At 35.1% G+C, this 24,503-nt stretch overlaps 2 protein-coding genes across 4 annotated transcripts in view; one reads left to right on the top strand and one right to left on the bottom strand.

Moving 5' to 3' along the window:
• Positions 1-20,386, bottom strand: part of LOC149771385 (helicase ARIP4-like) — a 66,850-nt gene extending 46,464 nt beyond the window's left edge. For all 3 annotated transcript variants that reach the window (XR_016418301.1, XR_016418300.1, XM_089948529.1), the window contains exons 1-9: positions 20,248-20,386; positions 16,471-17,452; positions 13,528-13,685; positions 11,093-11,185; positions 10,314-10,555; positions 9,364-9,706; positions 6,343-6,507; positions 2,741-2,855; positions 2,035-2,262 (exon numbers count right to left, since the gene is read on the bottom strand). Coding sequence is in view for 1 of the 3 variants with exons in the window: in XM_089948529.1 (XP_089804655.1) it covers positions 2,035-2,262; positions 2,741-2,855; positions 6,343-6,507; positions 9,364-9,706; positions 10,314-10,555; positions 11,093-11,185; positions 13,528-13,685; positions 16,471-17,450 (2,324 nt within the window). In the remaining 2 variants the exon portion in view is untranslated. The remainder of the gene's footprint in view (positions 1-2,034; positions 2,263-2,740; positions 2,856-6,342; positions 6,508-9,363; positions 9,707-10,313; positions 10,556-11,092; positions 11,186-13,527; positions 13,686-16,470; positions 17,453-20,247) is intronic.
• Positions 20,387-20,595: 209 nt separating this feature from the next.
• LOC149771384 (intraflagellar transport protein 122 homolog) overlaps positions 20,596-24,503 on the top strand; it is a 96,644-nt gene continuing 92,736 nt past the window's right edge. The window contains exon 1 of the mRNA XM_089948532.1: positions 20,596-20,686. Within this exon, the coding sequence (XP_089804658.1) occupies positions 20,628-20,686 (59 nt within the window). The 5' untranslated portion in view covers positions 20,596-20,627. The remainder of the gene's footprint in view (positions 20,687-24,503) is intronic.

The raw sequence follows: 24,503 nt of genomic DNA, 5'->3' as shown, positions 1-24,503 counted from the left end.
TGTTTTGTTTTAATGATCAAATTCCACTGCTCTGTAACATAATTAGTTAGACATGTACCAGTAGGTAGGTTTGTAAGCAGATATATTTATCAATCAATTAAAATATATGGTTATATAAATGAATATAATTTATTTAGCTGTTAGCACACTTAGCCCAATAAATGCCTCCCTCCGCATTTGTGCATTTTTTCCTTCTTCTGGCAATATGAGTAAACAAAAGGTAAAGTTTCTAAAAAAAAGTACAAATGAATTGAACAAAGTTTAGGAAGATAAAAAAATCTAAAATATGTAAATATTAAGTATAACAAGATAAAATGTAAAATGTAAAGATGCAGAAATTCTGTAAAATGCATATAAAAAGACAAAGAAATTTGTTGTACAAGCCGTATTCTCATAAAAAGTATGTCTTTCCTCATTTTCTTGAAGCATTTCATGTCTATATACTTCTCTCTCACAGGCTGACAAGAATAAGCTGGCATGGTCTACATCCCTGTTGATTTTAACTCTTCTGGAGGTATGCATGAATCAGGTATGTGTGTCTTGTACGTGAACATCACCTCCCTGATTTCTTATACAAGAGGGAGGCCATTCTCCAATACTGGGTTTGATGATCTAAAGGAGTTTTCATTCCATATATTTTGCCAAGTATGACATATTTTGAAGTCAGCATATGGAATCTTCCATCTGGACACGGGTAACTGCAGGGCAGCTTTGAAAACTTTATCTTACCTTTCATTATCCTTTATACGGATCTGACTAGCAGCCAACAGTACAGAATATTTCCCCCAGATTGCATGAGAACACCAAGTTTCTGTAATATCTGGATATTAAAGGGTTGTCAGATTTAAGATACTGCAAGGCTTTCAATGTAAAAAGCAAATATGAAAAGATGATGAAATTTGTTACCTGTCAGGATTCAATGCAGTTTAAATTCAAGGTAAAAGAACAAGGCCTTTCAAGTTGTTTACTGGATTCAAATATACAAAATGTACTTGAAATCTATCAACAACTTGAAAACATGGATATTTAATGTCTACTTTATATGTATCATCCTTATAAACCATTTAGTTTCTTGTGATCACAGATGAAAATGCATGTATATTCGCAGATATGAATTTTTAAAAATAATTATACAAGGTACCACTGACATTGCTGGGGATGGAGAACTGCTTTTGCACAAGCTAACTTACCTTAAGAATTTTTTAAAACCCCATTGCTAGCCATCCACTAAGTTTGGTCCAGGTCTGGGTCTGTGATGTGGAAATAATGCTATTGTGTGATAACCATTTTTCTGTTACAATCACACTGACCTTGACCTTCCAACTATTTACCCTGTAATTGTTCTTCCTTACCTCAAGTGCAAGCTATCCAAAATGTTTGGTAACTATAAAGGTAAAGAACTAAGGTTTTTGTGCAAAAATCATTCTTTATTCCAGTGACCCTGACCTCTGACCTAACTCTCTCTCTCTCTTTCTCTCTCTCTATATATATATATATATATGTATGTGGTTCTTACAAATTCAAGTCAACCACAATGTTTAGTAACTGTCGATATTAAACAACTCTTTCATTCGGTGACCTTGACCTTTTATCCACAAACTGAAAGGGTTCTTCCTTATGAGTGCAAGCCATCAACCAAGTGTGGTAAATATAGGTGGTGAAGAACTAAAGTTATTGTGAAGGAATAATTTGTTCTTCTTTTAGTCCCTGTGACTTTGACCTTCTGAACCTGAAAATAACTGGGTTCTTCCTTTGCCCAAGTGCAAGCTATCCAAGAAGTTCGGTAATTGCAGATGGTGGACAACTTGAGTTATTGTGCAGAAATAAAATTAGTAATAGACAGATGGATAGGTGTGCTCCCCCTTATGGTAGGTGTATAAAAACAAATTTTCCAAATAACCGGGGGTAATCTTTACAGTACAAACATACATGCACCTGAATATGAAAAAAACTTCCCAATAAATAGAAAGTGCTAAAAACTTACAAGATAAAGGAACATGGAGAATTAATAGGTAGCAACATCGCTGGATTTACCTTTGTATAAATCCCTCCAGTAAACTATGCAGTACATGGGCCCTGTATCTCATAACCTTAACATCCTGAGGATTGCTGTCAGGGCATTGACCATTGGTAATTGGGCGCTCGAACATGTTGCTAAATTCAGTTTTTGTTCCAAGGAAGTTAGGCCGCACAAAGTCAACCATACACCAGTATTCCATTAGATTATTCTGTAGAGGATATCCAGTCAGCACCACTCTTCGCCTAGAGGAAATAAAACATAAATTAAAGCTTTCTACACATGTACCACTCTTCGCCTAGAGGTAATAAATTGTAAGAAATGCTAGTTGTCAACACAGGCAGAAAATCCTCATCTGATGTCAAAATCATTAGTTCAGATACCTACCAGAATTTACTAACAAATCAGGTAGACCCTTAAACAGTGGAGATCATATGCTAACAATACAACGGTAATACACTTCTAATTAATTAGTGATATGTCAGACTTTACAACAGTAAACTGCACAACATTAACTCAAAATGGCACAATTTTTTCATTTAGGACCAACAAAGCAATATTTTTTGCATTTAAGCCATCTTCTTTCCCTTAGTGTGAATTTGTAAAAAGCTGTTATCATTTAAATTTGACATTCAACTGATCCATCAATAAAAACTATTCAACCATTCAACAAATTTCCATGCAACTAACAAAATCAACTTCCTAGAGAGGACAATTACATACTTGGTTCTGATGTTCTTCAGTGATTGTGAAATTCCTGCATGGCTGTTTTTGATTCTGTGTCCTTCATCACATACTACCAAGTCAGGACCAGGACTTACAAGAGCAAAATGAACACCTGCAAAACAAAGGACCAGGACTTACAAGGGCAAAATGAACACCTGCAAAACAAAGACTTATTGGTACTAAAACATCTTTATATGTCAGCAAAGCAAAGAAACATTTCCGCTTTTTGCTAAGGTTATAGATTCAACAAGGTTTTCAAACAGTCAAGTATTTACTTAGCTAGACCAAGTTAAGGGCTGTTCCAGCAAAACATACCTGTAACCCTGCAATGTTTATATTTTTAATTATTTTCATATGAACTTGGGAATTAAAGTACCCAGGGGGAATTAAAGTACCCAGGGAATTAAAATACCCAGGCATATATCCTTTAAAAAACTGACTTCACTTAGTAGCATGTATGTTTCAATGGAACAGCCCTGAACATATCCTAACGGTAACACTAAACAGTTTTCAATTATGGTCAGTGACTATCATAATTCATGATACAATTCCTTAACCATGGACAGGAATACATTTTCAAACCTGTGAGAAAATGGAAATATTGTATCAGTGAGATGATGATTGGCACAGCAAAGATGATCCTTCTATGACTAAGAAAGTGGTCGATAAATGGGCTGATTTCCCACAAAATCAGAATTCTATGAAAATTTCCAAAACATGTAAAACCAGAGATAGGGGCAAAATTGAGCAGCTACTTTTGCACACTGGGCCATAATGTAATCTTGAACCTGGCTGGGGAAAAAAATGTTTCTGCACCAGTATCATCCCCAAATGAATACAACTTGATATGATATCACATATTCTTGACAGCACTGTAGATAAGGGAACGAAACCAGCTATTCAAGTAAAAGATGTTTCTTTGATAATTCTTACCAACTCACAATACCTTAGGAGCACAACTATTACCTTGCAAATCCAGCCCTTCCAAGTGAAATTTTAGCTATGAAAACCTAAAAATTGCCTGTGCACATAAGTGGAAGTCAGGCAGAGTGATCTCACTTGGATAAAGGAATTGGGACCTAATCCTTTATACAGTTTACTTACTACTGGAGCAAGAAACATGCTCTGCTAGTAGGATGTAACTGCGTATAAGTTTGTAGGGTGTATCTGTACCATGATGGGGTAAGTATATGAAGGACACATTTTACTCCATAAACTGGTTTCTTCAAAAATATTACCTAATCATAATACCTGTTGCATGTTGCATATGCTGAAACAGATCCCCCATTTATCAGACATACAACATGATTATCCTCAGCCAGTTAAAATGCTTGCACTGATAGAACTTAAACCTAAACATTATACTGAGCAAATCAATAGTTCTACAGGTGAATAATCAAAGCATCATGCAAATTACCATGAAGCAGATGCTAATAAGCAATCCAAATGCCTTTAGGTCTGTAATACAAGGTACCGAGTGACTGAAATCATGTAGTAGGTTGATAAGAACGGGAAAAATCATTCAAGTATCATATAAATATACTGTGATGTGGACATAAATGAACAATATAAATGTCATTAGATATTACCTACATGGCCTATCTGATCTGTAAAGACAGACAGTCTCTGACCAAATAGCAAATCAATTATTTTATCATTCAGTTACACTAGTGAACAAAATAAGTCAATAACAATTATCTGCAAGTTAATAATAACCATAAACATAAAGTAAGTCAAGTACATATTACTGAATGAATACACTAAAGACTAGAGCAGGTGAAATCATTGAAACACAGCATAAACTTTCTGTGAGGGGGATGCTAGCATACCATATAAATGTCATTAGAATTTAACTGCAAGACCTCCTGAGCTGTACCATTATAGTCAGTGACTTAAAAGATGTTTTTAGTGAACAAATAAGTATCAAAAGAAATTATCTGCATTATAACCTAATCCAGTCAATGACAGCAAACATGGTCTCCGACAGAAATGAGAGAGAAATAGTTATGCACATGTTAATTCCCTTATGTGAGAAACTATTCCAACTTCCTCTGTGGAGTGGAAATAATGATAAAGGATTTTTTTTTTAGAACTCTAAAAGAGCATGCTTCCAAGCATGAGCAAAAGTTGTAATTTAAGTGTGGGTGGGATTTGGCACCAATCCCTTCATCTGAGGAAAGACCACTCTTGTCCGACTCCAAACTAATGTGAGCAGACATTTTTTTTATAGCTTTTATTATGATCTGGTAATGTATTTAAAGAAGAAACATGGAAACTAAGATTTTATCCATTGGGCTCTTAAATGAAACTATTTTGTGCTACCAAAAACTAAATTGTATTTGCTATCAGTAGCTAACAAGATATTCCCCACTTCTGTTGCACAAATCAGTACCTGTATGAATACTCTATTAGTCACTGAGAGTAGGTCATATCAACCCAGTTTTTGAGTTATGCTGCTTACAAGATGCAGCTACAATGCATGTTTGGTGGCATACAGATGTTGAGATAAAACACCATATTATAGCAATATTCACAATCTTGGAAAAATATCAAAGTGACCCAGCTTTCATGTGAAATGCTTTCTTTATGAGATGCACGCTCCAAGCATGTTCCATGAAAATGAGTGCATAAGGTACAACAGCTGAAAGAGCAAAAGTCACTTGAAAAGCTGACTGAAGGTCACACTGACCCATGTTTGGTATGGTCGAGTTTCTTTTATTCCAAAATATATATACATACCAATTTTCATGATAACCAATGCAACCGAGTCCAAGATATTAGGAGTATAAGAACAAAGAACAAAAAATACAAAGGTCACCCAAGGATGCAACTTAGGTTAGAGTGACCCAGTTTTGCAATAACTGTTTTACTCTATCTGAGATGCTCCACATACCAACTTTCATAAGTGAATTTGAAATGGAGCCCTATATATTATTGGGGAAATATTGAGAGGATAATGAACAAACAATGCAATAAGATAATATGGCAGTGATATTCAGATACAATATGATGGTAAAGACTTGTTTACAGATCATCCCTCAAAAGCATTATTTACAGAAATGCTTCAAAATATATGACAGGATAGATTTTCACAAGGCAGTTCTTTTATATAAATATCTACATGGAACTGCACCAGAGTATCTTCAGAACTTATTCAGGCCTTTTTCAACACTACCAGTTGAAATCAATATCACATGGAAACCTTCTAGCACCAAAAACCAAGAACAGAGCAATTAAAAAAGAGCTTCCAATACTCTGGTACAGTTCTGTGGAATAAGCTTCCACTACATGTAAAATCTGCTGAAAATATTAAGAGTATTTAAAAAGAGATATGAGCATGTATATGTTTCTAACAGATAATGGAATTTAGTATTTTAATACTAAACATATTAAAATAATCAGCAGTTATTGATATCTTCATGTGCATTGTTATACTCTCCTTAAGAAGGCCCCAAGGGAGAATCGTCCTTAACTCCTGAGCCACCCTCAATAAATAAAGCATTATTACTATTATTATCTCCAGGATACACTTAGACAAAAACAGAACTGATCAAAGTACAAATAATTTGGCAACTGTTCACCTAATGAATTTTCCTTACCAACTAAGAGGGATTTATTCTTGTCTTCTTCATCAACATCAATGATGTCATCATCTGGGGATTTCTTGGTTCTCCTAGGCTTCTTAAGGTGTGCTTTCTTACTGGCCAGGAGTCGGTACATTTCATAGCCAATCAGCAGGACTCCCCCTGTCTTGTACCATTCCTCTGAATGAAAAATAATGTAAGCAAAAATCAAATATAATCTCCAAGATTTGATTTCTATCCTCCAGGATACCAAATAAATATGGTAAAATAACAGGAATAAATTGTTCACAGGTTATTATCCCAATGGTTTTTAAAAAATAAATTGAATTATACTATCGTGTCCATCTGGATGTACAATTGTAATGTTGCACAACTATTCCTACACCATTCAAGGTAAAGACTTTAAACCTTGGGGTATGATGAGCGAGAGAGGGGTCTGCTGATGTTCCCATGTTTCTGAAATCTGATTCATTTCCATTTGAGCAGGGGGTCTGGGGTGGTTTTACATAAATACCAAGAATATACACCATCTTTAAGGTGCATGTGATTATGCTGACTTTTGGTTTTAGGCAATGCAGCTGTTTTAAAATCTTGATGCCTGATGCCAATCAAAAGCTTTGACATCAAAATATCTTTCCTTTAATGTGATATTATACAACGGATGAATCAAGGGATAAATTTAGCCCATGTGACCAGCAAGTGTGGTATCAAATCACCAAAACCAATATTCTTGAAACTTCTCAAGTGCAAAATTCAAGTTCAAGCTTAAAACCCTGCATTCAGATAAGACACTTGAAACAAATAGAAGTCATTGATATCTGGCATGTAATCATTGATGTGTGTGTGTGTGTGATTTGGATTTTTAACATAGCTTTAACAAATTTTCAGTCATATTGCTACGATGTCTGCAGCGTGGCAGTTTATAGTGATGTCCAGCACTGGGGCATCATGCCGCAGACATGTAGCATGATGTCCCACCCATCACATTATCCTGACACCAGGACGACCAGTCCAAACACTAACCTCTTAATGCTGAATGCCCAGCGAGGTAGCTGTTAGTACCATTTTTGTAAGTCTTTGGTATGACTCGGCCGGGGATCAAAACCATGACTTCCCACATCCGAGGCTGACGCTCTAACCACTAGGCCACCAGAGCGGTCGTAACCATTGATATCTGGCATGTTACCATTGTTATCTGGCATGTTACCAGAGTCAAGAAAATCCTGAAAGTTCACGATTCTAACGTGAATAACAGAATATACTTTTCTTTTGCACTTCAGTTGAAGTTTTGATCAGTAGGAATTATGTGCAGAGAATGTTTCTAAAATATGTGACAGGACCATATGCTACCTTTATTTTTAAATGGCCTGGAGTTGTTAAAACCTGGCAAGTAGCAATCTCAAAGTTTTACATATAACACAATAATTAGAAATCATGGCTCTAACTGAATTAAAACTAAGATTTACAACTAATAAGTAGATCAGACAGGAACTGATCAAGGGTTCTTGTTTCACCTTCATTATTTCCCAATCCAGTTATTTTAGTAACCTAGCTGACAAAGAGTTGCAATTCATGACATAGAGAATTATCAGAAAATATTATGTATTTCACCCCGATAAATGAAAAAGCTGTAATCTGATTGAAGAACTTAAGAATCAAACAGTCAGCAATACATGATCTTGTAGTGTTGGATCTCCATTATAGCAAAGATCTTGATTTTAACCAAATCATAGTTGTAACCATTCAAAAGCTTTCAGAATCTGCACAAATACTGTATGTAAGAAAGGTAGCTAAAGTTTCATTCATTAATGATCAATAACTTTTTAGATATGACCTCAAAATTTAATGCAGTAGTCATCTACAGCTTTGGAGAAATCAGACCTTGAAATATCATACAACAGACACCTATACCTTTTTAGATATCTGACCTGAAAATTTCAAGTAAACTCAACATCTGAAATTTTGAATGATTTAAAAATACACGTATTAAGCTACATATCAGTCACTTAACTTTGGATCAATTGATGGACGTGGCTAAACTGATTTTGGATCAACTGATGGATGTGGCTACAAATCACTTGATTTTGGATCAACTGATGGACGTGGCTATAAATCACCTGATTCTGGATCAATTGATGGACATGGCTACAAATCACTTGATTTTTTATCAGTTGATGTATGTGGCTATAAATCACTTGATTTTGGATTAATTGATGGAAATGGCTACAAATCACTTGAATTTTGATCAATTGATGTATGTGGCTACAAATCACCTGATTTTGGATCAAATGAAGGATGTGGCTATAAATCACTTGATTTTGGATCAACTAATGGACGTGACTACAAATCACTTGATTTTGGATCAATTGATGGACATGGCTACAAATCACTTGACTTTGGATCAACTGATGGATGTGGCTACAAATCACTTGATTTTGGATCAATCTATAACATCAAATAGTAATGAAATTCCTGCATGTTCATTGATTCTAACTTTATTCTAGGAAACTTACAGCACATCAAACATTTTTAATACATTGAACTTAAGGTTATCAATCAAATATGTAATTAAAAAATCAAAATAATGTGAATACATTGTTGGGATACTATATCTATAGATTTCACGATGGCAACAAAGCACATATTTTAAGAATAATGAACAATGAGATATATCCATTATTAAAAAGATCCCTCCTCCACAAACAAATTTAGCTACTAACAAAAATATCATTGTCTGCAAAATAACAAAACCTGATTCCAATGAAAATAAGCAAATTCAGATTCATTATATTTGCTAACTAAAGAACCCCTAAAATACAATGATAACAAACATGACTTTCAGAGCAGTACTGAGCTAAAAGCCTTTCCAAAGTTTCATGAATTAATTTGTGAGATAAAGATAAATTTTTATCTCACCTCAAAACAATTAATGTTTATTTCATATCCAAACTTCTTTCAATCAGAGATTGCATGATTAAAACTAAAGGGGTCTTTTAAAATCTGTATAAAAAAAACTTTCAATCATATTCAACACACCTATCACTTTACATCTTGCTTCTGTAGTTTTGAAGTTATCATTCAACAAGTAGATCTGATAATTCCTTGGTAAAATGTGTGTAGCTCCAGTGATGTTCACAAACTCTTCATCAGGCATCCATGTGTTAAATTCTGCCATCCAGTTCTGTAGTGTGTTAATTGGAACAATACATAATACTGTTTTGGAACTCGTGTGACGGAGAAAAATATCAATAAAGCCAATCATCTGGATGGTTTTCCCAAGACCCATGCTGTGGGCAAGAATGCAGCCAAACCCTTGGCTTGTCTCAAACCGCTGCTTTGATTCCACCATGTTGTCATACAGGAAACGTACACCACCAATCTGAAATGAAGACAGACAGCCATTGTATAGTGTTAAGAATCACAGCTGGTGATCTGTGGATTCAGTGTGACAAAGTACAGCACAGCAACCCATGGTACATTTTTTTTGATTCACAGCAGAAATGTACTGAAATTATTGTTTCTCTTGATTACTTTGACAAGAAAAAAAAACCCCAAAACAAATGATGATGGATATTGGGGAATTCTGGCCAGTTTCCATTTGCTATGCTTGCACTAAAAGATCTGATAAAAAAGAGCAATCATGTGAGGACAGATAAAGAGATCTTCCACTGGGGTCCTACACAGGAAAACAGGAGTTTATGAGCATATGAACAAAAGACAAAAAATGACAGTCTTTTTATTGATCAGGTACTTCTCTGCCTAAACTGAATATGACACTAAAAAGTTCACAAATGAGGCAGCATTTTGGAATGTTCCATGACTAAAAGAAACAAAAGGACATGGTTGTTTTATTTGGGAGTTCTGGTTTAATGAGGTAATGGATGTTTTCCTGATAGATTATGACTGGGTAATGTATCTAGTAAAGTGGACGTTTTCCTAACATATTATTACTGGGTAATGTATTTGGTAAAGAAAACAAATAATACCTGGTGAGGTTTAATATGAGCTGCTATTTGTGGAGCCAGAAAAATATCAGGATCTTCAACTGGGTGATTAACATTTACAAGGACTCGTCCCATCTCATCGGGACGATTTAACGCATCATTAATATGATTTCCACCATTGTTGACATCCTCTATATCTGCTTCATCATCATCACTGTCACTCAGCACTGCAACAATATCGTCTTTTTTATCCATTTCATCATCACTGCTCAACTCAATGACATCTGAAAATGAGACAATAAGCATGCAAAAATTTCAAAAATTGCTGAGAACATATATTATTTCATTCTTCTTTCTCTTGTATGGGTTAAACATGTCCTGAAGAAGAGCTTTCATTTTATAGGTTTCTGCGCTAAATATTTTAGGAAAAGTATTCACTGCTGGGCTAACATTATATCAACTTTAAGAACAAAACTTGATTAGTCTTTCATAAAATTCATGTGGTACCTGTAATATTTCATTGTATTTTATGCAGAAGTCCTCTGAAGGACTCAATAAAGAAACCTGAATGGCAGCCATTTTCAATATCCAAACATTTTGTTTAAAAAAAAAGATTTTGATCCCCAAACCTTGTACTGCATTCATGATTTCAAACTTTTATGTAATTTATTCTAGATCACAAAACAACTGAACAAACTGAATTCTAATTTTATTAGGAGACTGATTATCTAACATAAGAAAGCACATATTTTATCAGCAAAATACAGTTAAATGATCACTTTTTATGTCTCAAAGTCAGAGTTCAAAAGTGTGCAGACTACCTTTTTCTGGTTTTATCTTCTCACTGGGTACTTCATTACTTTCTACCACTATTACATCATCCTTCTCTGCCTTTTCTGCTTCCTCTTCAGCATCTTGCATTAAAAAAATATGGTTGCTATATTATTTCTCAATCTGGCACAATGCTATTGATCCTGTATGGATTAAACTTAGATCTGTTCCCTAGGGTGTGAGATGGAGCACTTACAACTTGTAATAGCAGACCTGCCAGCCCTAACAAGGCCATCTCACTAAAGCAGTCAATATCTTCTGCAAGTTAGACGAATGTAAGAATATACAATTTAGTGCTATTGTTTAATATCTAATAAACGTAAGTGTAATTTCACTAAGACTCAAAGTTTTTAGTGAAAACACATGTCAATACAATCATCTGTTCAGGAAGAGTGATAATATTATCAAGATGGCCACCATGGCAGCCATGTTTGATGACAGATGGGACCAACTTGACATCATATGAGGTTGTTAAGTGAAAACACACATTCATTTGGGAGAAGTAGCATTAACAAACTTTTTAAAATAGCCATCATGGCATCCATACTGGATGTCAGATCAGCATCATTTTCATTGAGGACCAACTAGACATAAACAGACTTAATGAAGACCTCATGATGAAATTGCCATCTGCTGAGCAGTAGTACTGATAATGAGAATTTCATACTGGACCAAACAGACCTTGGATGAATGTGACTAAAGTTTGACCCAAATCCTCATATAGTTTAGGAGGAGCCACAATAACAAAATCATGCTTCTGAATGCAGGCCATTGCATAATCTCTTCTAGTCCATCACTATTAAATCTAAAATAATGCAGAATCAAGTCTAAATTTAACTGAAACCTATGATATACAACTGTTGGTGACTAAAACTTGTTTTAACAACCTAATGCCACTGGTCCAAGGCAGTTTGTTATAAAGCAATTCAATTAGTACATTGAATTAAGAAAGTACATGGCATAAACAGTCCTCCACAATGGAAGTTTGCACAGATCACTATTAAATTCACTGAACTGTAATATCAAGAAGTCTCATATAATATCAAAACTGTCCTTCTTAAGCATAGCTGCCAACCCTCTAGGCTCGAACTGAGTGATCTTATGGTTAAAAATGAGTGAATTTTGACATGAATTCATGAAGCAATCTGCGAGTCTGGGAATATTTGTCGGAACCAATGCTTATCATGGTCTCCAGCTAATAAAGGTAGTAAGTTCAACAAGAAAACTCACAAACAATACTTCACCATTGTAGCTTGCAGGTCTTCCGTTGATGGCTTAAAATATTCCAGAGCTGATATCTGCGAGTTCTTAATTTTCCCAACCTCTATGTACTTTTGGCTACCAATGTGCTTTCTCACATCTCTGCCACCATGCCCAATGCTAAAATTTGTGGCACACTGCATGCAAATTGCATTATGTATATCGGTGTTTGATGACTGAAAGCAAAGCCAATTTTTGGTATATTCCAACCTAAACTCCACATTTTGTGCAACACATTTCCTTTTCCTTGTTGGTGAAGACATTTTCAAAATGCGATGCCAAATGGTAATTCAAATCAGTGTTTGCTGCACATGCACAGAGCAAAATTCCGGTTAGGCCCCAGTTTCCCATAGTTCCACTATTATCACGACCAGCAAGTACTGGACTGTTTTGGCAACTGCTGATATCACGACTAGTGCTTAACATGAAATCAGTTATTTTATTAAAGATTTAAAATAATTGAGAATTCGGGAATTCTTTTTTTGTGTGCATGCAGCGTGAATTGCTAAAAAAGTTGTGACGGTTGGCAGCTTAGCTTAAGTTTAAAATTCTCACTATCAAAAATGCCTGAGCTGGAATTATTAATCTGTTTGAAAATCCTGGTGAGATCTATGTATGCCACTAATATTGAAGAAAACAAATTATGGGATAGAACTGAATTATTTTTTTCCATAAAAATTATTTTAGGGATTTGATTATCATCCTTTCTTTCAATGGTAGAAGGGTTCATGATGGAGGCAGTCAGCAAAAATAGTGGTTCCATGTCTTGTCATTTAACTCAAATATATTGGAAGAATAAAACTAACTCTGCCTGACCCTTTCTCAGTAACGTACTTCCTTCTCTTAACATCAAGCCCTTTAGTATGCTGAGCAAAATAGTCAATAATGTTACTTACCCATAGAAAATATTGATTCAAACAGCTGTTACTCCTTAGCTGAATCTTTTTAATTTTATAGACTGTATCAACTGAATGGCTTTTCATTTAATCTACAAGATTTATGTCAGAAACTGACATGTAACCTTTATAAAACCTTATTAAATATTATGCGTTCTACTAACGATAATAAACAGCACAAACGTTGATCTACTGAGGCATTATGCCATCTTGGTCTAAGCAATATTATTTACATATGGTGCATGCAATAAAAAAGGTAAATGCAATACTTTGTAACAAGGACTTAAGCTGAGAGTCCTTGTTTTCCTGGTCCTCTTTCTTCAACATCATGGCCTTCTTCAGTTCAGACAAACGTTTAATTCTTTCTAACTCCTCTTGCTGAGCAACCAGGGTCTCCTTTTCCAACTGGCCTTCTTTGAATATACCCCTAGAAAAAACATACAAGAATGTATTAATGGAATGCAAGTTTTTGGACAACAATGTTAGGTGATTATACATTTTACAGCACTTAAATTTTGTTCAGACAAAGGCCCAGGGCTAGCAACTTAAAAAATTAGCTGACTTAACTAAATTTCCAATTGTCCCAGAGGTCAACATATTTTCCAGCATTATTCTGACAAATTGTCAAAATTGATGTATATTAATTATATAAAAAAAGGAAAATAAATTTTCCATGCCTAATTTGCCTCTCCTAATAGTCTACTTCTGAAACAAGAACTGTGACCTTGTCTGCTATAATTTTTATTTTAATGTTTCATTATAAGTAATGTTTTCTCCACATTTGTCTTGATGTAAACCAGTAATCAGTACCAAAATAGTTCATGCATTACAGTGTCTTATGGCTGTCTTTATTCTCACAAATTCCTATTCAATTTTACTTAAAACAGTTTTCAGAGAGGTCCTGATATCAACCAGTGTCCAACTGCTCTAATTATGTCCACCTTACTAACTGGATCAACACAGTTCATGTTCTAAGCATTCTGCAGTGCACCAGTTGCGCTGTATGCTTTTGTCCATAAAACTGAAACCCCTCATTTATATTCAGCTGCAGAGGTGCTCATAAGTAACCAGAGAAATACAGAGAAGAGAACAAAACAAAATTGTATGTTCCCCATTCATAAGTCACATGCTTCAAAGATTCACAGTAACTTGGTTGGTAGAGCAATGGACTTGTAATCCAAGGGAAACAGGTTCAATATATGCCCAGGATAATCCAAGGGCAACAGGTTCAATATATGCCCACGATAATCCAAGGGTAACAGGTTCAATATATGCCCAGGATAATCCAAGGGAAACAGGTTCAATATATGCCCAGGCTAGCCTGTTTTGACTCCCTCAGAAAGAGAAAGAAAGAGAGACAGAGAGAGTGATTCAGACCACCATGCTCAAATAAATTGTAACACTGCTGAATACCAACCAAACCATGAAGATTGACTTGCAATAACATACCACATTATCAAGTCTGTTACAACACGAGTGCTGCTTGGCTAACTGTGCAGTTCATATGAAAACTGTGGCCCACAGACAGGACAATAACTGATAAAATTTGAATAAAGGAATCAATGCTTCTTGAATTTGTGACATGATGACTTCAACAGTCTTATGACAGTCTCTGTTCATTCAACTGATTAAGCTGAGACTGTTTAGTCTTGCACACAGTAAGAAAAATATGTGCAACAGTTCTGACATTTCAAACTTCAATGACAAACTGCTGTTTGGATACATAGCAGGTATTTTCTTATCTGGAAACAGGCATTTATATAAAAATATCAAAACTACAAATGTTCTGTTTAGACTCCAGAATGAAAAACATTAGTCAATCTTGCCTGACAGTTTTCCTGGACACTATTTACTCTCTCCCTAAGGTTTTGAATGTAAAAACAATAATAACCTTCTGGTGTCTAAGAAATGAGGGTGAAGATGGTGGTACTACAAGAATGTTATAAAGTTAGATGACAGCATCAATGTCAATTCTTAAAATGGAAAGTACTGGGGAAACTCCCCCTCCATATAAAAACTAAGGAATGTTTTGAATATAGGAGGTATGAAAAATAAAGGTAGAGTTTGAAAATATCATGCACAATTGATTTTAATGCAATCAGCTGGGGTTTTTTTTACATTTTTTTTTAATTCATGCAAACTGAACAACTGTGCATTCTAAAATAGATCCTGTAGCAAGGAAAGTTTTTTGGGACAATTAATGTCTACTCAACATGGTGGCCCTTGTACATATACATGCTTTAGTACCAACTCTAACACCTGAAACAGACTTACAGATTTCCCTTTGGTTTTGACTCTTGTACATATACATGCTTTAGTACCAACTCTAACACCTGAAACAGACTTACGGATTTCCCTTTGGTTTTGACTCTTGTACATATACATGCTTTAGTACCAACTCTAACACCTGAAACAGACTTACGGATTTCCCTTTGGTTTTGACTCTTGTACATATACATGCTTTAGTACCAACTCTAACACCTGAAACAGACTTACGGATTTCCCTTTGGTTTTGACTCTTGTACATATACATGCTTTAGTACCAACTCTAACACTTGAAACAGACTTACGGATTTCCCTTTGGTTTTGACTCTTGTACATATACATGCTTTAGTACCAACTCTAACACTTGAAACAGACTTACGGATTTCCCTTTGGTTTTGACTCTTGTACATATACATGCTTTAGTACCAACTCTAACACTTGAAACAGACTTACGGATTTCCCTTTGGTTTTGACTCTTGTACATATACATGCTTTAGTACCAACTCTAACACTTGAAACAGACTTACGGATTTCCCTTTGGTTTTGACTCTTGTACATATACATGCTTTAGTACCAACTCTAACACTTGAAACAGACTTACGGATTTCCCTTTGGTTTTGACTCTTGTACATATACATGCTTTAGTACCAACTCTAACACTTGAAACAGACTTACGGATTTCCCTTTGGTTCTGACTCTTGTACATATACATGCTTTAGTACCAACTCTAACACCTGAAACAGACTTACGGATTTCCCTTTGGTTTTGACTCTAGTACATATACATGCTTTAGTACCAACTCTAACACTTGAAACAGACTTACAGATTTCCCTTTGGTTTTGACTCTTGTACATATACATGCTTTAGTACCAACTCTAAAACCTGAAACAGACTTACAGATTTCCCTTTGGTTTTGACTCTAGTACAAGCCAGATAAGTATAATCACCTAATATTTCTTCTCTGATATATAAGTTTGTTCTTTTTCCTCTCAAGCAGATCAGACTCCTCATCTTCATTCTTTTTACGCCTCCTTTTTCTTCGTTTCTTTTCCTTTGGCTGTACATCTTGTTGGCCATCACCATTTGTGGTTTTATTAGCTGCATCATCTTTCACCTTCTTTGGTTTTCGCTTCCTTTTCTTCTTTGGAACAGAAGAAGCTTCGGACATCTGTGTTATCTCGTTATTTTCAGCTCCTTCAGAAGTACCTTGGTTTGCTGGAGGATCAACAGTAATTTTATTACTAACAGTGGTTTCTAGAGAATCACCAACACTTGAAATTGCTGTACTCACAAAATTGCTATTTTGAGACACTGATTCTAATCCACATTTCTGACTAGTGACATGTTCTTGATTTGACATTGGTAATGATTTACCCAAATCACTTTTTTCCCTGTTCAATCCAAGTGATGAATTTAGAATTTGTTCAGTCCTTGGATTATAAACAGAAGAATCAGAGAAATCCTTAGAATTATCAATATCTCCTGATTCATCAAAAGATTCTAGTCCCATGAGTTCATCAAGAGATGAATAACTGTTCTCCTTTGACAAATCTTCTTGGTTACTACTGCTTTCTTCCGATATCTGATCTTCATCAGAATCTTCCTCTTCTATGTCCTCCTCCTCCTCATCTTCATCAAAAAGCTCCTCCTCCTCCTCATCTTCTTCCATATCTTCATATTCTTCTTCCAAATATTCTTCTTCATCTTCCTCCTCTATTTCCTGATCTTCTATATCATAAATATTCTTGGCACCTCTGTTACCAGAAAAGAGCCCCTTCTGTAGCCAGCTTTGTCCCACATTCTGTGGACCAACTGGAATGTTCACAGAGGCTGCAGTAGGGAGGACTGGTTCACCACCAGCTAGATAGGAGGCCAAAGTGCGCGATTTTATGGCATCATTCTGTATTGCTTTCAGTGAGGGATCCATATCTGCAAATACAAGGGAAGAAAGAAAATACAGAATCAGAATGTACTTCAGACCTAAATAAGTATCAGGTGTGTATGATGTCATTGAAACACTTAAATACTTCGCAATATACTAAGAATGTTCCAATGTCAGCTGCACATTGGGTATCAGGCTCAGCAAATCCGACAAGACTCATCAAAACATTACAAGAATATGTCACCCATTATTAACAGAAAGCCATTATAGCTATCTGGAAATTTCCAATCAAGATTCATCACATCATATCGGTTTTCATTTTTATTTTATTTAACGAAAAAGTCTGCAATGAATCTGCAGATTTTCATAGAAGATAGACAATGGTGTGGGAATAAAACATCAAGGATTCCATTCCGTCACGTGTAAAGTTGTTTTTCATCATGCTTGCGCAGTGAAATCAACTTATGAAAACTGGCAAATAATGCTGGTTTCCATTCAATGTTGCCAACATAAAGTATGATTACTTTGCAATGTATCCCCTTAAGGGATAGCCTAATATTGTATGTGTTGGTTTTAGTTGTTTGGGATTAAATGTCATCTGTTTTGTTGTCACTGAATGAAATCTTTTATGTATGTTTTGAGACCACATGGTGAAAATATAACAGTGCTTTATTTGAATGAAACTTTTTTATTTACAGCATCCACTTAGAAAATTCAAAGGTGATGTTGCCGCTAATTATGAACGTACTTCCCAAGCAGTATTTGTCACTGGAAAACTCGATTCACTGTACTTTTGCCAAAAATTATCATAACACTGTAATACCAATTGTTTTACAAACACAACTGCTCCTATTAATCAATCTTGCCCAATATATTTCATTGGTTAATAACTTCCATAATTTGCTTGGAAAAATATGTTTGGTCTTTATCTTTGACAGACAAACAAAATATTCTCTGCCAAATGGTATGATTCTCAATAAGACAAAACAAAAGTCTTGTTGAGAACTACATGGCAGAAAAGGGCAAGATTGCAAACTGATATTATGCATATTCTCTATGACAACACTTATCTGTTACATTCAACCACATCTTGACTACTGAGGTATAATTTGGGGGAACACAAGTGACAACTGCTACAAATCTGAGAAAAATTTCCCAAATCCAGGAAAGGGCATGTAAAATATCTTGATCAGCAAACAGAAAATGTTCAAATGTCAGTTGAATTGTGATATGACGACTTTACCGCAAGTAACGGATGGTTGCACAGATTTCAAGTGCCACACTATATTAAGTGTTCTGTCCTTAGTGGAGAATCAGCTGATGTTAATACTGAAATTGTCGAAGATTGGAACAAACGACTAAACGATATATGCAGGGGATATGACAGCAAGGATAGTTTTAATTGTGATGAGACTGGTTTGTTTTTTGGACTATTACCAATAATGTGACAGATGATGTGATCTGTAACATAATTATAAAGACAGTTTTAAAACTATATCAGTGATTATTCATAACATTCTTTTGAAAATGATGAAACAGTTTGTTTTACATTTATTTCACAACATGCATGTGATTTTTTAATGAAAATATTAAATGTTTTAGAATTAAATGTACTTGTGACTTTCAGACAGGTGAGGTGGCAGTGATCCGGAATGGTGAGTGCCCTAGATCACTCGGGGCCCCCTCTACCACTGAATTACAGTTTATATGGCACTCTACTACAGCTGATAAGATTAAATTTATTTGTAGTCTGCATGACACAAAACAACAATTCAATATAAGTTCTGACAATCTTTATACCAACCTGACATACAAAACAGTAAATACATTAAATCAAACATGATTTGCATGATATATCAAAAACAAACACAATGGAACAAAATACTTAACAAGAAAAGTAGTAAAGCATTTTAGAAAGGCAGAAATTATAAGTACATTAAGTATTTCAGTGACTTAAAAAGACATACACTAGGGCATGAAGAATGAAATAAAATATTAAACAATATATACAGTAAAACATGCCTTGGGAAACCACTGCTATGAAAGACGACCTGTCTTGAGAGACCTGGTTCTCCTTGAACATATTTATTGGTTTTATTGCATTAATACCTGTCTTGAGAGACCATTATTTTTTGGCAGAAGGGATGGTCTTTCAAGACAGGTTCTACTGTTAAAAAAAAAATGGTCTAGGCAACTTACAATTATAGGCTAAAATCAAAATAAAATGACAGCAAATGCACCAATTTTGGACAAAAAGCAGACTAGATGCAGATCAAGTCTAATTTAAAAGAAAAGGATCTAACAGTAGGGAACTTGATGATACATAAGAGAAGGCCTGTCAATCATTATGGTTTTAAAATGTGATACAACTTTTACAAATTAGCCAAAAAGGACCAGGCTCAATAAGGGTCAATTATGTCAGTCAAAGTGACAAACAAAAAAGCACTTTTACCATAACTTTTTGGTCTTAAAATATGTTTAGAGGCATCTAAACTTTACTATATGCTAAATTAAGAACCTGAGTAATTTCCATACAAGACTGAATACTTAACCTAATTACGTAAGAAATGATACTGAATTTAGATATAATCAGCCGATTCATGCATACTTCTTTGCTTCCAAAGATTTTGCAAAATATTAAATGCGGATCCTGAATCCAAATAAGGATACAATCAAGTGTTGAATAAATAATGTGTGTGGGTGAGGTACGATGCATAGGTACATGCATTTTTTTTGTTGTCATTGTCCAGTGCACTTTAGTTAATTATGCCCGAACTGAAGATTCAACTTCCGGTTGCTGTCCTAAAACTGTATTTTTGTTCCATAACGTAGTAAAGCTTACCATCTCTACGTTATTGTTATGTATTCATTTTTAGTCTTTGAGTCAAATTTCTGATATCCGTAATACTTCAAAGGATCATAAATACACGATAAATTAACGGATTTATGTTGCTTCTCTTGTTCAACACTTCTTCCAATTTCGCCGCATATAACGTTACAAATATATACATAGCTTTTGAAAGATGAACTTTATATACATTTGAGGGGTTTTAAAAATAAAAATAACTTTTCTTCGTACAAGTTCCAACTTTTTTATGGCCGGCATGATATATTATATCAGTTTTTAGTACCCATTGAATTGATGATGATATAAACGGCACAAGACTTTCATTGACGCATGCGCTTAACAACAGTATACATTCCACCAAAGCTTCATTGGAGATGAGAGCTGTGCCAACTTGGGTGGACAAAGTCCACGATAGAGACAAAGTAGAACAATGGTAAAAGTACTTGACTTTATACTTCTTGAAAATCCTTTCATTTCCTTTGTATTTTAGTGCAGAACTTTAATTAGTTGGAAGCAACAACATGATTCTCACGTCCTTACCAACCCGTACCCTCTAGTGACCAGTTATCGCGATGCAGTAGTCCACTTTGCACGCAAGTTTATTTATTTATTTATTTCTTGTGAGTTATAAGAAGATGATCCGTGAGTGTATTGATGTAGCTGGTATAACTTAATGTATGCAAACGTAAATAACATCTCTTGTGCTCATAGAATTTTTGTTGCGATGGAAGACGGTAATCCCAAAATCGGATGAAGTTGAAATTTGTTTCTTTAACGAAATGAATACAAATATACTAGTACAAGTCAAACGGGTCATGTATGCGCATTTACTCATTTTAAGTTAAATATAAATTGTTCTTTTCAAATCAAAAGCTGGTTTTCTTTAACCAAAGTATGTTCAATCATAATTTTTGAATGACCTGCATGCACCATAACTCTCGTCAAGAAACTTCCGACGAAAATTATCGACCTCTACGATCTTTTACAATGGTATCCATGTGCTAAACTTGGGTAAAGAAAATAGCACTTTGAGTCAAATAGTCACAATATAGGGTAGTACGAATTTGTTTATCAATATGCGTAGCATTCATTATGACATCACAGCGCATAACATTCAATCTGGAATTTACTGGATCACACATTTAACAGTGCTCAAAGATTATTTTTTTTAGACACTTACAAAAACCTCACAAGCCCTGACTGCAATCCCACAAGCCCAGACAGTTAATATCTGTCAACTCTCAAGTCAGAAGAAAAGCCTCCCGATTTTTGGGGGGTATTTCCACACCTAAATTCTCAATTTTTCACAGAGAACTCTCGATTATTAAATTATGTCAGTCAGTTTTCATTTCCCTGAAAGAAACGAAACCCATACATAAATAGATGTCATATGCAAATTACAGATGCCATATTCTATGTTATCACTTGTGAATATTATTGTGAGGAAATAATAAATTTCATACTACAAAGTATGTTTTCTTCAGTAAATAGAATGTTAAGATTAAACATTATTCACATAAATTACAGATTTTTAAAAACTCCTACAACAGTATTATTGTATAATAAAAAATTTGTCACCAGTTTCAATCCCATGTATGATCACTGTCAATGCTGTGTAATTTTCTCTGCAAGTAAAATCTCATCTCCATTTACACCAAAAACATTCAGCATGTATGTACTTTAATTACTATGATTAAATGAAAAGAAGGAATTAAAAAAAATATACCACGCAGTAAATGTGCCCCCAAAAGCTAATTCAGAGTAAATATTTCATTTGGTAAACAGCGGTTACTAGAAACACTGAAATACACTGAAAAACCAAAATAGCATGCATCAATTGGTCATACTTTACTGGACAGGTTGGTGGTTCTGGAACAGAGGGGGTATGATAACAACTGATCGTTCTGGAACAAATTTAATCTCTGGGACGTACAGGTCTGTTGAATCAAGTACAACCGAGTGACATCATTACATGACTAGTGTTTTAAATAGGAAAAAAGTAAATAATTTGTATCAAAATCACATAAAAACATATTTTATTTTGCTTTATATTATTATTCAAACAAAAACAAATATTAATTTGTGTGTGGAAACCGATGTATACTGAGAGAACATGTAAATACATGTGTATTTTGGTTTTTCAGTGTATTTCGGTGCTTCTAGTAACCAGGTAAACAGTGTTACATGCCTTAAAAGATAAATGTGGGAAAAACAGTTGCCACACATGTTAGCTTGTGACTAAAGATTTCAACTGTTAAAAAGAAGTCCTAGGCATTATAAGTTACAACAAAATAGGGCATCGTTTATTTGACAATCAATTGCTAGTGCTTATTTACACACACACTGTAGAACATGGTTTCTTTAAAGTATGTCTGAAGGGAAGCCCTTTTCGCAAGATAAATGCAATGGTAATGATTAACTATGAATTAGTCACACTGGCCTTATGCTTGTGTACTTAAGTCTAATCTTTAGCTATTATGCCACAGCTGACCAGAATATGAATAGGGGTACTTGTCCTGTGGGAAAATAAGGCATGACACAAGGAGACATGGCGTGTCCCATGGGTATTTGCATTTTGAGGCAAAGGGGTAGGGACAATAATTGCCTCCCCCCTTTCACCTGTAAACATGTTTTGGCCTGCATTCATAAAATTTCATGACTGACTACTATATGTCTTCCCTCTCCCCAAAAAGTTTATGTGGATGCCTCTGGCGCGTCCTTTGAGAATTTTACCTTTATTGGACCTGGAAGATCGGTCAGTATTTATTGAAACCAGCGCTTAAAAAAGGCCGCATAAAAACCTCCCCATTTTAGGTGCAAATCTCACTATTTTATTTGTCATTCTCCCAACTTGGCTTTTGAAAAGTTGACAGCTATCTTGGACTACAATTCTCACAAGCCCCAAATTTCCCCTTTTTTAATATTGGTGTCACAACATCACAACATTTCAAGAGCTGCAATTCGAATATAAATTTAATAATGAATCACACTTGAACACTATTCTGATAAGTGAAATGATCATGCTTTGCATTCTATATATGCAGTAGAATCCAACTTTCAAGAAACACTTAAGCTGTTCACAAACTTGTCAAAAATATAATACATAGTGGCTTGTTATTCAAGGCAATAATATGTAATAACTTTTGTTCTTATACACATTTCTGTCATCTCTTTGATTTACCTATAATGGGTTGTTCCACTTCCTGATCCTACCTATAGAAATTAGCACAATGGGTTCACCCACCATAACCTTCAACACCTCTCACTAGCTATTGTCAGCCAGTCAATGAGAAACTTTGTTTTTATACCTGATCTCTTTTGCTTTAATTGCTGCTATTTAAACTGCCTGGTTGAGGGGGGGGGTATTTTTTATATCAGTTCCAATCATTACAGACTACATACTACATGTAACAGGCATAGACTGAAAGTTTTTAATTTTTTCTTTTTTAGATTACTGAAACTTGTGTTTTCTTGAAACACTACTGTCTCAGGTGGTTTGGGAGTACAAAAAAAATATTTTTAGCAAAGCTTCCATTTGATTGAAATCTACCTCACTTTCACATAGGACAGGGGTAATCTGATTCAGACTGTGCCGGGTTATGACATGTATGTCAACATCTTGAAAGTACATTTAGTCATTTCATCAGCAGACTGCTCTGGTGGCTTAGTTGTTAGAGCATCCACCTCAGATGCGGTAGGTCATGGGTTCGATCCCTGGCTGAGTCATACCAAAGACTTACAAAAATGGTACTAACAACTGCCTCGCTTGGCGCTCAGCATTAAGAGGTTAGTATTAAGACTGGTCGGCCTGGTGTCAGGATAATGTGACTGGGTGGGACATCATGCTACATGTCAGCAGTATGATGTCCCAGTGCTTGACATCACTATAAACTGTCATACTGCAGACATTCTATCAATATGACTGAAATATTGTTAAAGCTATGTTAAAATCCAGATCACATATACATTTCATCAGCAAGATCAAAGTTGCCTCAGGGAAACTATTTTTTTTTTTTTGAGAAGCCAGACGGGCACCTTGCTTTGAGTACATGACAGGCTCGAACTAAAGTTAGAGGGACGTCAGGCGTTGGGCTACTAGATATTTTTAGCACTGTTTAGGTTCATTTCATCCAAAAATATCTACCTACTTTTAACACTGATTTTGCGATATGCACTTCTCTGGGCATCTAAATAATGACCTTCTGAAGGAATATGGATGTATAAGAATCCAAGTCAAGTGAATACTTGCC

The sequence above is a fragment of the Sinohyriopsis cumingii genome, unplaced genomic scaffold (genome assembly GCF_028554795.1).
Source record: "Sinohyriopsis cumingii isolate HCF-2022 unplaced genomic scaffold, ASM2855479v2 utg001887l, whole genome shotgun sequence".
In the NCBI taxonomy this organism is placed as follows: domain Eukaryota; kingdom Metazoa; phylum Mollusca; class Bivalvia; order Unionida; family Unionidae; genus Sinohyriopsis; species Sinohyriopsis cumingii.
The sequence above is the reverse complement of the archived record's forward strand: the minus strand, read 5'-3'. Positions and strand labels throughout refer to the sequence as shown.